The sequence below is a fragment of the Scyliorhinus torazame genome, chromosome 7, assembly GCF_047496885.1.
Source record: "Scyliorhinus torazame isolate Kashiwa2021f chromosome 7, sScyTor2.1, whole genome shotgun sequence".
Classification (NCBI taxonomy): Eukaryota; Metazoa; Chordata; class Chondrichthyes; order Carcharhiniformes; family Scyliorhinidae; genus Scyliorhinus; species Scyliorhinus torazame.
Window position 1 is genome coordinate 120,110,572 of NC_092713.1, and position 17,461 is coordinate 120,128,032.

The window sequence follows — 17,461 nt, forward strand, 5'->3', positions numbered from 1 at the left end:
AGATCATTGACCTGAACATCACCTTTCCACCTTTGTGTTCCTTTGCATTCAAAAATCTATTGATTTCTGCTGTAATATACTCAATGACTAAATAACAACTGCCCTCAAGATGAATATATTTCTCCTCATCTCAGTCCTAAATGGCCGAACTGTTATCCTGAGAATATTTTCCCTAGCTCTGGGAAGCAGACTCTACCCTGTCAAGCCCTCCCATAATCTCCCATTTTAATGATATCTTCCCTCCATCTTCTAGACCCCAGAGAGTATAGGCTCATTCTATGTAATCTCTCATCATAGCACAATATTCTCATCTCAGGTCACGGAGGATATCACTGAGGAGGTGACTTCATTTTTCCCTTCTATAGCCAAGCTGGTACGGTCTGGCAAAGTTGCTTAGTGCAAGAGGCAGAAGTATGTACCTTAGCCATTCAGGCTAGGTGTGCGTTCTAGATGAAAAGGCGAGTTTCTGGCATTTGGGATCCAGAGCTATAAAGTATATGTCTGATTGGCACCAAGTTGATTTGGATGGGAAGGAAGTGGTGATTTAAGTGGAAGTATTGGAGTGAGGAAGCAGCTGTTCCCTTGGGGCAATGACAGTGCTGGGATGCGATGTAAGAAGTGCAGATGTTTAGAAGTATTGACAGTCTAAATTGTGAAAGGAATATGGCAGGGTGGACGACAATATCCTTTCTAAATTCAACAATAGAGCAGTGTATTTTTCACATTGAGGTCATACTGGAGCCATTCTTTTATGATAAGCTGCAGTTAATGACCCAGAATGTGCTGGGGTGGTGCTGGTCAGTGCCAATTAATTTCAGTCCATAAATGGCTGGAAATGCGGTTTAATAATGGTGAATTTGGCACCTCCGTAAAGGATATGGTAAAATACTAGTAATCTGCCTTCTTAAAGTCAATTTAAGAAAAAAAAAACAAGCAAAGGAAGAGAAAGAAATAGGGTGGATTAGAGCCAAATTTGACACAGAAAGAGAAATAACGGAAAAGAAAGAATGATGGAACAATAGGGAAGAAGAGTTTAAAAAAAAAAAAAGTTTAAAATTTGAATGAAAAAAAATTTCAGAATCAATTTGTTATCTGCAGGAATGACACTCCACAGTATAAATTGTTTCCTCCTTTCTAGACCTCTGGTTTAGTAGGAACATAAATCTCATCATTAACGGTATCTTCTTTGTTGTGAAATGCCAGCCGCAAATCTGCATTTATATCAACTTTAATACTTTTGCTGTTTATTCATGATTTTAAAAAATATTTCCTGTTGTGCTGTGGATTCTTTACACTGCCAGTGAACTGAAATGCTGGCAGAAGTTGAACATTACACAATCAGATTGTGAAGAAGTGGTGGGTGGGAGTCCCATGTTTCACAGGGATCTCAGTTACATTAATCCAATAAATGCTCTTTTGACTTTAACCTCATGAGACATTTAGATGGGGGCAGGCAGATCTTTGTTGTCTCATCCATCTGTCTGTCAACTTGTTTCCTCAAATGAAACATTCAATGGATTTTCAAGACGTACTTTGCCACAGACCATCCTCAGCTTGAGAAAAGGAAGTGACCTATTATTTTTCTCTTCTAAGTTTCTGTTCAGCAGTATTCTTGAGGGCTGTTGAGCAGGATAATTATATCTGCAAAGACAAATTGCAATTGTGGTCGCCACAATATAGGAAGGAAGTGATTGCACAAGAAAGGGTGCAATGGATGATGCCTGGGCTGGAGTGCTTCAGCTATGGAGAGAGGCTGGATAGGCTGGGGTTGTTTTCCTTGGAGAAGAGGAGGCTGAGGGGGGACTTGATGGAGGTGTACAAAATTATGAGGGTCATAGATAGGAAGGAACATTTCCTCTTAGTGGAGGGGTCAATAAATAATAGTCAGAAACTACAGAGAGTCGCGAACACTGCCCAGTCCATCACGCAAACCTGCCTCCCATCCATTGACCTTGACTACACCTCCTGCTGCCTTGGGAAAGTGGGCAGCATTAATCAAAGACCTCTCCCACTAGGGTTATTCTCCCTTCCAACCTTTTCCATCAGGCAGAAGATACAAAAGTCTGAGAACACACACTAACAGATTCAAAAACAGCTTCTTCCCCGCTGTTACCAGACTCCTCAATTACCCCTTTATGGACAGAACTGATCTCCCCAAGCATCTTCTCTGCTGAGTAACACTACACTCCATATGCTTCACCCGATGTCCATGTATTTGTGTGTTAAACAAACAAAAGCAGAAGAAAAGTCATACATTATAATCAACACCCACTCCCACCCAGCTCCCCCAATATCACCCCCTTCTCTTTTCCTGCCTGCCCCATTTCAACCCTCTTATAACCCTCTTACACACCCTTCCTTTTTTTTTTTCTGACCCCTCAATCATACTTAAAGAAATCAATAAACAACTTCCACCTTCGAATGAACCCATCGACCGACCCCCTCAGGATGAACTTGACCTTCTCCAGCCTCCGGAATGACGCCAGGTCCCTCACCCACACCCCTGCTTTCGGCAACTCCGGGTCCCTCCGTCTCCAGACTATCAGAGAGGCAAAGGCCAAAACATCGGTCTCTCTCACCCCCTGGACTCTCGGGTCTTCCGATACCCCGAGTACCGCTCCCTCTGTACTCCGGGCCACCTTCACCTCCAGCACCTCGGACATTACGTCCGCAAACCTCTGCCAGAACCCCTTCAGCTTCGGACATGCCTAAAACATGTGGACGTGATTCCCTGGGCCTCCGCCCACACCACCCACACCTATCCTCTACCCCCCGAAAAACCTACTCATCCATGTAACCATCATGTGTGCCTTGTGACCTACTTCAACTTAGCCTCGCACACGATCAGGACGCATTCACCCTCTGCAGGCCTTAGCCCACGTTCCAGCTTCCACCTCCCCTCCCAGCTCCTCCTCCCACTTGCGCTTTATGTCCCCCACCAGAGCACCCATCCAGTCCATCAATTCCTTGTAGACCTCGGGCAACTTCCCTTCTCGTATCTCCTCCTTCTACAGTACGTTATCTTGCAACCACATGTGCAGCAGCCCAGGGAAGGATGGCACCTCTCGCTTTACAAAATTCCGGACTTGCAGGTATCTGAAACCATTCCCCCTGGGCAACTTGTACTCGTCCTCCAGCTAAGCAAATCTACCCCCCCACATAAACGAATCGCCCCAAACTGCTCAATCCCTGCCTGCCGCCACCCCCGAAACCTCCAGCCCCCCCACCCCCAATGCAAACCTATGATTGTCACAGATCGGTGCCAACACCGAGACACCCTCCAGTCCCAAATGCTGCCTTCACTGCCCCCACACCATAAGGCCGAACCACCACTGAGCTCATGGAGCGCTTGACTGGCGAGAATGGTAGAGGCGTTGACAGCATAACCCTTAAGCCCGTTCCCCTACACGATGCCGCCTCCAGCTCCCCCACGATAATCCCTCCCCCACGACCCATTTTCTGACCATGACAATGTTTCCCACCCAGTAATAGTCCCCCACTCCCCTCTAGAAAGCCTGCGGGGTCTTTCCCGCCCACACAAACCCAGTGATCAGCGCATTGATCATTTTGAAGAACGCCTTCGGGACGAAGATTGGAAGGTTCTGAAGCACGAACAGAAACCTTGGCAGCACCATCATCTTTACTGTCTGCACCTGTTCTGCCAGCGACAATGGCAGCACATCCCACCTCTTAAAGTCCCCCTTCATCTGCTTCACCAACTGAGTCAAGTTCAGCTTGTGCAGCTGCGCCCAAAGCCGTGTCACCTGAGTGCCCAAGTATCTAAAACTCGCCCCCACTACCTTGAATAACAGCTCCCCATATCTCCTCTCCTGCCCTCTAGTCTCAATTGGAAACACCGCGCCCTTTCCCATATTCAACTTGTACTCAGAGAACGGGCCAAATCCCTCCAAAATCCCTGAATTGCCCAATTGGTCTGAAATGTATATCAGCAGGTCGTCCGCATACAGCAAGACCCTATGCTCGGCGGCCCCACGCACAATCCTTCTCCAGTTCCCCGACGCCCTAATCGCCATTGCCAGTGGCTCTATCGCCAAAGCAAAGAGCAATGGGGAGAGCGGGCATCCCTGCCTTGTCCTCCGGTGCAACCCAAAATATCCCGAGCTCACTCGGTTCTTCCGCACGCTTGCAACCGGTAACTTGTATAGCAACCGGACTCAATTCACAAACCCCTGCCTGAACCCAAACCGCCCCAGCATCTCCCACAGATATTCCCACTCCACCCGTCCAAACGCCTTCTCCGCGTCCATCGCACCACCACCTCCACTTCTTACCCTTCCAAAGGCATCATAATTACATTGAGTAGCCTCCTCATATTTGCCGACAGCTGCTTCCATTTCACACAACCAACCCAGTTGGGGCCCCCAATCCCTGTACTAACTCCTCCTCTACCTTGGGGAGACTGCAGCCCGTCCAGAAACTGCCACATTCTCTCCTCCTCGGCCCGGGGGAGGGGATACTTCGCCTTTCCCACAGTTTGGGGGAAAAGATCAAAAACATACCGCCACCAAAAGTGCGACCGCTCACTCTATAGCCGCCACCGGAAACCCTTGTATTGTGTATTCTCATGTATGGAATGATCGATCTGTACGCAGAACAATACATTTCACTGTACCTCAGTACACGTGACAATAAATCTAACCAGGGGGCATAGACTTATGGTAATGATCAGGTGGTTTACAGGAGCTGTGAGGAAAAACGTTTTCACCCAGACGGTGGTGGGAATCTGGAACTCACTGCCTGAAAAGGTGTTAGAGGCAGCAACCCTCACAATAGTTAAGCATTTAAATGACCACTTTAAACACCATAGCATACAAGGCTACAGACCAATGCTGTAAAATAGGAGAGTAAATTGGTGCTTGATGGCTGGAACGGACACAATGGGCCAAAAAGGCCTCTTTCTGTGCTGTAAAAACTGTGACTCTATGGCACATAATGGGGTGAGTAAAAACAATATTTTTTAATACATGAGTTGCTTCACAATTGGAAGTTAGGCCTTCTAGTCCTCACCCATCATACTCCCTCACTATCCCACCCACAGCACCCCAATGCTATCTCATGCTTCCTCATACTCCCCATCAACTTATGCCCTCCACCTACCCCCAATGCGAACCTCCCCACAAATCCTGAAAGACGTGCTGTTAGGTAATTTGGGCATTCTGAATTCTCCCTCCCGAACAGGCGCCAGAGCGTGGCGACTATGGGCTTTTCACAGTAACATCATTGCACTGTTTAATGTAAGCCTACTTGTGACAATGAAGATTATTATTATTAACCATCAAAACTCAAAAGGTAGGATGTGGGCGCTACTAAAAATGGACAGGCGTGAGTAACCAACTGCTCTTTTGCCCAAATGTATGATTCCTGAAAGAAAATTCTACTAAATTATAAAACCTAAAGAATGGTTGAGTAGTGACTATCTTAATCCTTCATACTTTTAAACACCTCCATCAAGTCTCCTCTTGGTCCTTTCTGTTCTAAGGAGAGCAACTTCAACTTCTGCAGTATATCCACAAAACTGTAACCCTTCATTCCTGGAATCATTCTAGTGAATCTCGTCTGCACCCTTTCCGAGGAATTCACGCCTTGCCTAAAGTGTGGTCTTGCAAATTGGCTACAACTCTCCAGCAGGGGCTGATTCATATAGGATCTAGCATTATTTCCCAAAGTATTTACTCTATGGGCTAGATTTTTGTGGCATCAGGATGTCCTGCCTCCATTTCCAACAGCTCCAATTGTTACCGGTGGTGGGAAAGGGATGACTCCCACAGCAGGGCCATTTGATCTTGGTGTTGAGTGTAAACAGATCCCATTTTGGCTGTTGAAAGGGCGTTAATCTGCAGTGTGGTAGTCACAAATTAATGGAGTAGATGTGAACATTCTAGAAGGGTGGATAACATCTATTTAAGTGTTATACTCCTCTTTAAACAGAAAAAAACAGGCTAAAGCTGTCAGTGAGAATTTAAAAAGAAAACGGTCTACTGGTTTGGTTAACAGGATACATCTTGTGTAAATTAGAGAAAAATTACCATCTGGACATGTAGTAGTTTCAGTAGAGGTCTTTGTTGACATTTCTCCAAGGGCTTTTATTCTGTTATTTTGATTGGGTGGCTGATTTTCATTATCTTAGCAGATAGGTTTCTGAGTTCAAGGTTTGAATGTCAGTTTAAAGAGGCTACTAAAGAATTAGCCATCTTTGATGTCTGGTCTCAGTTGAAGTTTGTTTTCATCTCAGATTAACCACTTAAGGAAATTTAAGTGTTTTGAATTGGCTTCTGAATGGGAGATTTTTTTCACTATCAAGTATATGTATGTGAGAACTGTATTAGAATGTTAAAAGTTTATTTTGGTCATCTCTGCATGGCTCCTGAGGTCTGCCCATGGTAGATACTGGGTGAGTAGCTATGAATGGGGGTTGGGTGGGGGCCTGACTTTGGCATGGAGATATGAGGGGGCATGGGAGGTGAGTGGGGTCATGAGTTGTAATGAAGGTGGCCTTGCGATTAATAGGGGACGTAGTGGGTGCGTAGAAGGGTCAGGGAGTCTGGGGAATGAGGGCTTGAGTACCTAAACAGTGTCTAAAATGCCAGAGTACCAAGGCGGGCCTTGGCACTCGCCTGTCCCCATATGTACCTAGGATCTGCTTTTGTGGTTGACGTGCCAGACTCTATCCTGTCTCCACCCCTGCGGCGTGAAAACTGAGTCTAATGGAGTTCTTTTATCACAGTAACTTCATTGCAGTGTTAATGTAAGACTTGTGACAATAAAGATTATTATTATTATAAACTGAGGCGGGTCTGCTAAGTTTTAATTTCCCAACTCGAACTAGCCTTGGTAGCGGAAATCTGGCCCCATGTCTCTATTTATCAAGCCTAGGCTCCCATATCCTTTATTAACAGCTTTGTTAATTTGCCACATTCAAAGATTTGTGCTCAAGCACAACCAGGTCTCTCTCTCTCCCTCTCCTTTATGCCCCCTTTAAAATTATATAATTTAGCTTGTATTGCCTCTCCCCATCTTCCTCCCAAAATGTATCACTTTGCACTTCTCTTGATTAAATTTCATCTGCATTGTACCTGCCCATTCCACCAGCCTGTTAATGTCCTCTTGAAGGCTGCTACTGTATTCCTCACTGTTTATTACACGTTGCGAGGTTTGTGCCATCTAGAAGTTTTAAGATTGGGCCCTGTCCCTGCCTCCCATGTCCATATCATTAACATTGAATTGGATTGGATTTGTTTATTGTCACGTGTACCGAGGTACAGTGAAAAGTATTTTTCTGCAAGCAGCTCAACAGATCATTAAGTACATGAGAAGAAAAGGGAATAAAAGAAAATACATAATAGGGCAACACAACATATACAATGTAACTACATAAGCACTGGCATCGGATGAAGCATACAGGGTGTAGCGTTAATGAGGTCAGTCCATAAGAGGGTAATTTAGGAGTCTGGTGACAGTGGGGAAGAAGCTGTTTTTGAGTCTGTTCGTGCGTGTTCTCAAACTTCTGTATCTCCTGCCCGATGGAAGAAGTTGGAAGAGTGAGTAAGCCGGGTGGGAGGGATCTTTGATTATACTGCCCGCTTTCCCCAGGCAGCGGGAGGTGTAGATGGAGTCAATGGATGGGAGGCAGGTTCGTGTGATGGACTGGGCGGTGTTCACGACTCTCTGAAATTTCTTGCGGTCCTGGGCCGAGCAGTTGCCATACCAGGCTGTGATGCAGCCCGATAGGATGCTTTTTATGGTGCATCTGTAAAAGTTGGTATGGGTTAATGTGGACATGCCGAATTTCCTTAGTTTCCTGAGGAAGTATTGGTGCTGTTGTGCTTTCTTGGTGGTAGCGTCGACGTGAGTGGACCAGGACAGATTTTTGGAGATGTGCACCCCATGGAATTTGAAACTGCTAACCATCTCCATCTCGGCCCCGTTGATGCTGGCAGGGGTGTGTACAGTACTTTGCTTCCTGAAGTCAATTACCAGCTCTTTAGTTTTGCTGGCATTGAGGGAGAGATTGTTGTCGCTACACCACTCCACTAGGTTCTCTATCTCCCTCCTGTATTCGGACACATCGTTATTGACATACGTAAAAACCTTGGGGAAAACTCCACAGTATACCTCGCTCCAATCTAAAAAACAGCAAGCCAGTCACCACATTGTTTCTTATCCGTAGCCAGTTTTATATCCAGACTCCTGCAACCCCTTTTAACCCATAGGCTTCAGTTTTGCTGATAAACCAAGATTTCATACTTTATCAAATGTCTTTAGAAAGTCCATGCACACCGTGTTAACTGCACTGCTTTATCCACCCTTGCTGTTACCTCACCAAACAATTTAGCCCAAGTTCAACAAACATAATCTGCCATTAAGAAATTTATGCTGATTTTCTTTTATTAGTCCTTGCTTATCCAGGTGGCTGTTAATTTCCTTGATTATTTGGCAGATTTTCCATTCCCGCCCAGAGCGGGAAACAATAATAGCAAGACCAGAAATTTGAGGGCATGAATTTTGGGACTGGAAAATCCTGGCCATTGTCTCTGAATGTGTCCCCATCACAATTACCGGCCTGTAATTGCCATTTGCAATTTCCCAGCCCTTTAGCACTGCCCTTGTATCTAAGGAGGACTGGATGATTGTGGCTAGCATCTCTGCAATTTTTGCTCTTCCCTCAACAACCTAGGATACATTCCATCTGGATCAGGTGACTTATCTACCATATGTAGTGTTAACCTTTCCAGTACCTCCTCTTGATCTATTTTTGTCTCCTCCTGTATCCTAACTTCCTCATTGCCTTGGGAATGCCACTGTTGCAGGGTACTCATTTATTACTTGAGCAATGCATTGTGCCTCCATTAATATATCTCCAGTTTGATTTTTAGTCAGTTCCGCCATTCTTCTGTCAACCCTTTTACAATTGCTATGTGTATAGAAGACCTATGAGTTCCCTTTTATGTTCACCATCAATCTATTTTTGATTGGCTCTTTCCCGCCCTTTCCCCATTTCCTCTTTCACTTTTCTATGCTTGCGTTCAGCCTATTTTTCCACAGTATTATCTGTCAAGTGCCCCTTTTTCTGCTTGATTGCATTCTCTTAAGTTCTTCAACATCCAGGGAGCTCCGGCTTAGCTGTCATTACTTACTCGCTTGTGAGAATGTACTTGGGATGTACTTAAATCATCTCCTCTTCAAAGGCTGCCTTTTGCTGGATGACATTTCCTAGCTTTTGACTGTAGTTACCTAGTTTTGTTCTAGGTTGCTTGGCCTTCTCCATTCCTAATGCAACCCTTCGGATAGTACGATCGCTATTCCCAAGATGCTCTCAGACTGTGATTTTATTTTCCAGGACTAGATCCAGCAATGTCTCCTCCCAAATTTGGCAGGAAACAAACTGAGTAAGAATAAATTCTCCTGAGCATTCTTCAGAAATTCCTCCCTTCTCTGCCCTTAGTACAATAAATGTTCCATTCAATATTGGGACAGTTGATGTCTTCTACTATCATTACTCTGTAGTTTATACAGTCACCAACTAACTCCTTTCCACATTTTGCTGCCTATAAAATACAAGTAGGGTAGTAGCTCCTTTATTGCTCCTAAACTCTAACCAAATAGATTCTTCATTTTACCCCAAAAGGACATTTTCTCTTTCTAAGACTGTAATATTTTCCATTATCAAAACTGCTACCCCACCTCCTTTTTCTCTTTCCTCATCTTCCCTGAATATTAAGCATCTGAACCTTGTCCGTTAAGAGTCCATTCTCTCCAATTCCCAAAGATTCTTAATAGATTTCTTTGGACTGTGAACTGCTGGGTCCTACAAAGAAGGTCCAAGGTTCAGTTAGCCTTTATGCTGTGGACAATGGCTGTAATTGGCTTCAAAATCCCTGGTCTCGGAGGGGGGAATTCAGCAAGGGTACCTGCTCCTGATTGTTTTCCTGTTGGAAAGCTTGCCACTGCATCATGGGCGGGATTCTCCACTCCCGCGCCGAAGTGCCCACGCCGTCGAGGTTCACGACGGCGCGAAACGGCCCCTATCCCGACCGATTCAGGGCCCGATAATGGGCTAGGAGCAGGGCCGCGTCATTTACACGCGCCAAGCCTTGTCGCCACATAAAGGCGGCGCCGCATACATGACGCGGCGGGCGCTGCATACATGATGCGGCAGGCGCCGCATAACTGGCGTCACTCGCGCATGCGCGGGTTGGCCGGCGCCAACCCTCGCATGCGTGGTTGCCGTCCTCTCTGAGTCCGCCCCGCAAGAAGATGTCAGACGGATCTTGTGGGGCTGCGGAAGAAAGGAGGTCCTCCTTCAGAGAGGACGGCCCGACGATCGGTGGGCACCGATCGCGGGCCAGACCCCATTTGAGCCCCCCCCCCCACCCCGGTGCGGGATCCCCCCCCCCCCAGCGTTCCCGCGCTGTTCCCGCCGGCAGCGACCAGGTGTGGACGGCGCCGGGGGGAACCCGCCTTTTTGGCCTGGCCGCTCGGCCCATCCGGGCCTGAGAATAGCAGGGGTGCCGGAGAATCGCCATTTTGGGTGTCTCGGGCGATTCTCCGGCCTGCACAGTGCGGAACTCGATGGGGCCGTTCTCGCCACTTGGGAGAATCGCGGGCGGGTGTCGTACCGGCGTCGCGGGAAAATTCGGCGACCCAGGCGATTCTCCCAACCGGCGCGGGAGTGGAGAATCCCGCCCCATATTCCTTGACTTCTATGTTGCTACAAGAGCTGACATCATTTCTAAATATGCTGGATAATTGTTATTTATTTATTCATTTATCCATTGGCAAATCTATCTTTAAGGCAGTCTTAACAATGAACTTAGAAAAAGATAGTATGATTGATTAGAATGTGCCGACATGATTTTACAAAAGGAAAATCATGCTTGGCAAATTTATTAGTATTTTTTGAGGAAGTACCTAGTAAAGTAGATAAAGGGGAATCAGTAGCCCGTGTAGAGTTGGGGGTTTATATTCTCTGGAGTTTAGAAGAATAAGAGGTGATCTCATTGAAACCTTCAAGATTATGAATGGGTTTGACAGGGTAGATACGGACACACTCTTCCCCCTGGTTTGGAGATCTAGAACTGGCAGGACAGTATCAGGATAAGGGACCGCTGTTTAGAGTGAAATGAGAAGAAATTTCTTTCATTCTACCCCAGAGGGTTGTGGATATAACATCATTGAATATATTTAGACAGATATTTGGTTTCTCAGGGAATAAAGGATATTAGAAGCGCGCAGGAATGTGGAGTTGAAGCCCAAGATTAGCCATGAATGGCTGTGCAGGCTCGATGTGCTATGTGGTCTTCTCCTGCTCCTATTTCTTGTGATCTTTTGTGTTTAGACAAGAGGTCGAAATAAGGTCTGATGTCCTGCTCTGCTACTTTTGCAGATGAGAGAAAGATCCTTTAGGGGCATAGGTCAACTCCAGTAACTGAAATAATAAAGACCCTGTACATTGTCCTAGGCATATTGTCTAATAATCCCTGGATATTGGGATTAGTGAAACTACATTCACGTCATTGGGAGTTGGGACTCACCGTTGAAAAAAATCAAAAAGACGGACGTCAAATAAATCCAGATTAGCCACTTCTGAAACTGCTGATTGCCACTTATGTGCTATGTCTATGTGTTTATTCACTACATTTATTTCTAGTGATCAGTTCAGTTATGTTTCCAGTTACTGATTCTGCCATTTATTGATGATAGCTTAATTGGTCTGTAATTACTGTTTTGGACTTTTTTGTCTTTCTTGAAAATAAGTTCCAGATTGCCGAGATTCCAAACAAATGGGACATCTCCAATACGTATTTACCGAGTCCTTCATGCTGACTGTTAGCATTTCACTGGATTCTTATCTAGTCACATGTTGCAGCCCTGGTATATAACACCCAACTTTGGATATGCATTGATTTTTTTGCATTCTTGCTCTTAGTCATCCATGCATGCGACATCAAAATCATTAGGCTTGCCTGTTAAAATTTCCTTCTCTCCTCAACCAGGTGTTCACCTTTGATATTCCTGATGCATTCCAATCTATTTATAGTCCAGTATCAACGGATAAAATGACTACAATGGAGATGGTGGCTGAAAAAATTGTGACACTGTGTGCAACTTTGGATGAAAATCCTGGAGTGCGATACAGAAATGAGCGTGGAAATGAATACAGGTCCATTTTGCTATTTTTAGAGTGTAGATCTGCTCTTTGATTTTCTTGATTGAATAGTCAGTGAATGAATTGCATCATCAATGTTTAGTTTTCCATAATATTTCTAGAGCTACATATTTAATTTGGAAGACCTAAATCCAACAGGGTCCAATAGCAACAATTTGATTCAAATTATGTTTTATTTAATTGGGTGCCACGTAATCTCTGATTATAATAGATTTGTCTGGACTGAGAGCAGCTGGGTCATACAAAGATGTTCTCCTCAAATAGGGCAATTGCTGTATTGGCTTCAGAATCCCTGGTGTAGGAGGGAGAAATCAGCAGGAGTACCTGCTCCGAATTGTTTTCGTGTTGGGAAGTTTGCATGTGTGGATAAAGACCAGGATCAGGTTCCCTATGGATGCTCCCTCACATGAATGAACGGTCTGCCAACAGTCACTCACTGTCTAGGTTCACATGAAGAATAGCTACTTGTGCCAGATACAGTATATGTCCTGGTTCAGTAGAAGCTTGCCCAACATCCCAAAACGAGCCTGCACCTTCAGGCGCGAAGATATGTGGGTGGTAAGGGAGGAGATTATTTAATCCTTTCATCATATTGGCATCCAAAAACCATCTTCAGAAGCGTTGCTGGGTACTGGATGTGGGCGTGTCCTTATAATGCACTGAACAAAAAATTTCTCTCTCTCCTGTTGATACCTACCCTTTCGAAAGGGGGAAAATTGGAGGACAAATTACCCCCCCCCCCCCCCCCCACACACACACACACAAACGCTGCTTGTATAACACAGGCAGATGGCTTATGACTAGCACCACAGGGACTTGGCAGCAGATTTCTAATGTTGTCAGTCGGAATTTCCTGGTGAAGATAACTACTAAAAGGTGTTAGCCGTGACTTAGCTGGTACCAGTCTTAACACTGAACCAGAAGGTTGTGGGTTCAAGTCTCAGACCAGAGACTCAAATGCAAAATCGTGGCTGACACACCCACTATAGTACTGAGGATATGCTGCATTGGCACTAAATCATGGCTCCATTTGTCCTCTAAGATGGACATTAAAGATCCCATGGCACCCTTAAAGAAGAGCAGAGAAGCTATTGCCAGATGTTTGGTCCCTCAGTCAACATTACAATATCAAATTATCTTGTCACTGCATTGATATAGCACAGAGGTCAGAGGTAGGTTCTTTACGCAAAGAGTAGTGAGGCCGTGGAATGCCCTACCTGCTACAGTAGTGAACTCGCCAACATTGAGGGCATTTAAAAGTTTATTGGATAAACATATGGATGATAATGGCATAGTGTAGGTTAGATGGCTTTTGTTTCGGTGCAACATCGTGGGCCGAAGGGCCTGTACTGCGCTGTATTGTTCTATGTTCTATGCTGTTTGTGTGCTGTGTGCAAATTGACATTTCCTACATAAGAACAATGACTACACTTCAAAATGGTTCATTAGCTGAAAAGTGCTTTGGGACATCCTAAGGTTCTGAACAGTGCTATAATAAATGCAATTCTTTCATTAAAAAGAGCAAACTCCATATTCCCCGCTACTGAAATAATGTATAGCTCTGTTGTTAAGTACACATACTGCTTTGTGACCTGTACAAACTGGACCTTGGTCCACCTTGGTGTATATGGCACAACTGCACATAGGGCAACAAATTTGCGAGCAGCCATTGGGAACCAAACTGCCATTTAACCATGTAGAGGAGCTAGAAAAAAAATTATTTTTCAAGTCGATAGCTAATTAGGAGATACATCAATTCCAATAAATTGGATGCCTACTTTCCACAGAATACGTTTGGGTATGGCATTTTGCTTGTGGTTTATCATTGTTCACAGATCTAATGTAGCTGTTAATTTGCATGTTTGTCCCCAGGATTGCAGATTGTCCCCCCAGGATTGCAGATTTAACTTAGTTTCGTTTAACAGTTTCATTAAAAGCCGTTAATAACTTTCTTAATAAATTATTGAATATGAAAACATATTTTGTACATATTGCTTTTGCAGTTTAATCAAACACCGATTTTAATCTGTTTGACTTGGTTCCTATTTGGTGATGGCAGGTTGTTATTTCACAAGAGAATTTCAGACTGGGAACCCACATTCATCCATTAAAAATAACTGGAAATGTTCCTATCAGAATGTCCTGAGAAAATGCTGGAAAATCTCAGCAGGTCTGGCAGCATCTGTAGAGAGAGAAAAGAGCTAACGTTTCGAGTCCAGATGACCCTTTGTCAAAGCTAACAGACAGAGAAAGTGGGACATATTTATACTGTGGAGTGAGAATGAAAGATGAGTCATAGCCACAGAAACCCAGGGAAACCGGGTGCTAATGGCCACAGAAACCAAGGGGAAATAGTGCTAATGGCAGCCCCCAGGGAGAACAAAAGGTGTGAAAGGTCAAAAGCAGAGAAACTGACATCAGAGGATGAACTGTAGATGTGGGGGGGCGGGGGGGGGAAGCAAAGAGGAGAAAGGTGAAGGAAAGGCGGATAAGATTGGGGGGGGGGGGAAGGAATTAAATGTATATTAAGAAAGAAAGAAATGGTAAAAGACAGTTAAAATGAAATGAAAACAAATGGGTCGAGTTGGGGTAGAGCTGATCACCTGAAGTTGTTGAATTCGAAGTTGAGACTGGAAGGTTGTAGTGTGCCTAACCGGAAGATGAGATGTTGTTCATCCAGTTTGTGTTGCGCTTCACTGGAACATTGCAGCAGGCCAAGAACAGACATGTGGGCATGGGAGCAGGGTCTTTTGTTAAAATGGCAGGCAACAGGAAGGTCAGGGTCCCGAATGCACACAGACCGAAGATGCGCATTCAGGTTAGCTCTTTTCTCTCCCTACAGATGCTGCCAGACTTGATGAGATTTTCCAGCATTTTCTCTTTCGTTTCAGATTCCAGCATCCGCTGTAATTTGCTTTTATCAAAATGTCCTGTTGGTTTTTAAATGATAGTCCCTCAGTTGTTGATCACTAATCGTTAATGAGCTTCTTCTCCCAGATGCTGTGTAACTGCAAAATGGGTTTCAGCAGTGATGAGAAGAGGTGGTTGTGGATGTGCCATCCATTACATTACATTACACACCCAGTCTGATTTTCCTTCCAGTTGACTTTAGTGGAAGCGAGAATCAGGCAGGAAATAGCACGGGCAGCAAGTCTGTTAGAGGTTGGCTTCTGCCATCATTGAAAATGAAAATTGGCCCCAGCGATACTGGAAAAAGGAATTAAAATCACAATGCAGGTTGGTTTGTAGTGGGGGGAAGTGGGTGCTGGTTCATTTAAATTATAGCTTAGTTATAATGGGCAGAAACATTACTTATGAAGACTCACACCCAAAATATTGTCCTTCTCATTCTCTTTCTGATGCTGACTGATTTGTCCATCGCTAGGTCAATTCTATTTTAATTTAAATTTTCAGCATTGTTTCACTCCTTCGTTTGTTGTTTCATCTACAAATGTTTTGTTCTGCGGTTTTGTGATATGTGTTGGTGTTATTTTGTTATTAAGATGTTGCAGGCCATTGGAACAAGATGTAGTTTGTAGTTGTTTGCCTAGCGAAAACTGATTAATGAAATATAAAAGTTCATATCCTGTGGGTCAACAAGGCCAATCTCCCTGATCAATGTAGATGCCAAGCTCCTGGCCAAGGTCCTGGCGATTAGAATTGAGGACTGCGTACCGGAGGTGATTGGGGACGATCAGACAGGGTTTGTGAAAGGCAGGCAGCTGACAGCTAACTTGAGAAGATTGCTTAATGTGATCATGATGCCCCCAACGGGCAAGGAGCTGGAGGTGGTGGTGGCAATGGACGCTGAGAAGGCCTTCGACCGGGTGGAGTGGGGCTATTTGTGGGAGGTACTCAGACGGTTCGGGTTCGGGGAGGGATTGGTTAATTGAGTCAGACTATTGAACCAGGCCCCAAAAGCTAGCGTAAGGACGAACAGGATAATGTCAGATTTTTTCGGGCTACATCGCGGGACCAGACAGGGATGCCCACTCTCCCCGTTGCTGTTCGTGCTGGCCATAGAACCGTTAGCGATTGCGCTGAGAGCTGCAAAAGGGTGGAAGGGAATGACTAGGGGGGGGTGGTGGAGCACAGGGTCTCTCTCTATGCGGATGACCTGCTCCTGTACATGTCGGACCCACTGGCCGGGATGGAAAATATACTGGAAACATTGAGGAAGTTCGGCCCGTTCTCAGGGTACAAATTAAATATGGCCAAGAGTGAGATGTTTGTGGTGCAGGCAAGGGGCCAGGAGAATAGACTGAAGGAGCTGCCATTTAGGCTGGTTGGGGAAAGCTTTTGGTACTTGGGGATACAGGTGGCACGAGACTGGGGCAGGTTATATAAGATAAATTTGACTAGAGTGGTGGAACAAATGAAGAGGGAGTTTCGGAGATGGGATGCACTCCCGCTGTCACTTGCGGGGAGGGTGCAGACGGTAAAGATGACAATTCTCCCTAGATTCCTGTTCATCTTCCAGTGCCTCCCTTTTGTAAGGGCCACGAAGAATCCAGCACGAGTTTTAAGGATACAAAGTAATAACATTTATTTACTATAACATATATACATAACCGTAGCAGTAACTTCCCTTACTACATACTCCTTCCTGCTGGTTCCTGAACTGGCCAGCTTTATTTATACTAAGAGTTTACTAGTGGTTTCTCCGCCCCCCCCCCCCCCCCCCCCCCCCTCAGTGGGGAAGCTCATACTCCCACAGGATTGTGGGATAGTCATTAGTACCCAGCCAATGGTAAGTAGGCAGGTTATAACATCCCTCCCCCCCCAAAGTCTAAGGAATCCACCGTAGGCCCTGGCGAAGGAGGGCATCGGACTCGTTTGGCCGCAGGCCGGACACCATTTGCACGCTGGATCAGGCGGCGTGTAACGAGATGGAGACCGGCTCTTCCGTGATGAACGGCGCAACGGTTGTACATCCACGGATCGTGGACCCGAGGATTCCCCCTCTGATGCATCCTGTGTCTCCATCTCGGAGTCAGAGTCTGCTGCCTCCGTCATGTCAGCGTCTCTATCTCCATTCGGTCCCGTAACGACCTGCGCAGGCTTCGAGTGAGGCACCAGTGGAAGATTGTGAGGACTACCTTCCCTTGTCTCTGGTCTCTGCGGCTGTTGAAATGAGCTCCGGGGGCGGGGAATCTTTTGAGGGGATGGTCTTCTGGACCGAACGTGGGCTACATGTTTCTGCTGGAGACGACCTTGGGCTTGCACTTGGTAAGATATAGGGCCCGTTTGGCGAAAGATTACACCAGGAATCCA

The 17,461-nt window shown here is 45.4% G+C and overlaps 1 protein-coding gene across 3 annotated transcripts in view; it reads left to right on the forward strand.

Annotated features, from left to right (window-relative positions):
* stxbp3 (syntaxin binding protein 3) overlaps positions 1-17,461 on the forward strand; it is an 85,233-nt gene that overhangs the window by 20,463 nt on the left and 47,309 nt on the right. For all 3 annotated transcript variants that reach the window (XM_072511405.1, XM_072511406.1, XM_072511407.1), the window contains one exon: positions 12,015-12,181. In XM_072511405.1, coding sequence (XP_072367506.1) covers positions 12,015-12,181 — 167 coding nt within the window. The remainder of the gene's footprint in view (positions 1-12,014; positions 12,182-17,461) is intronic.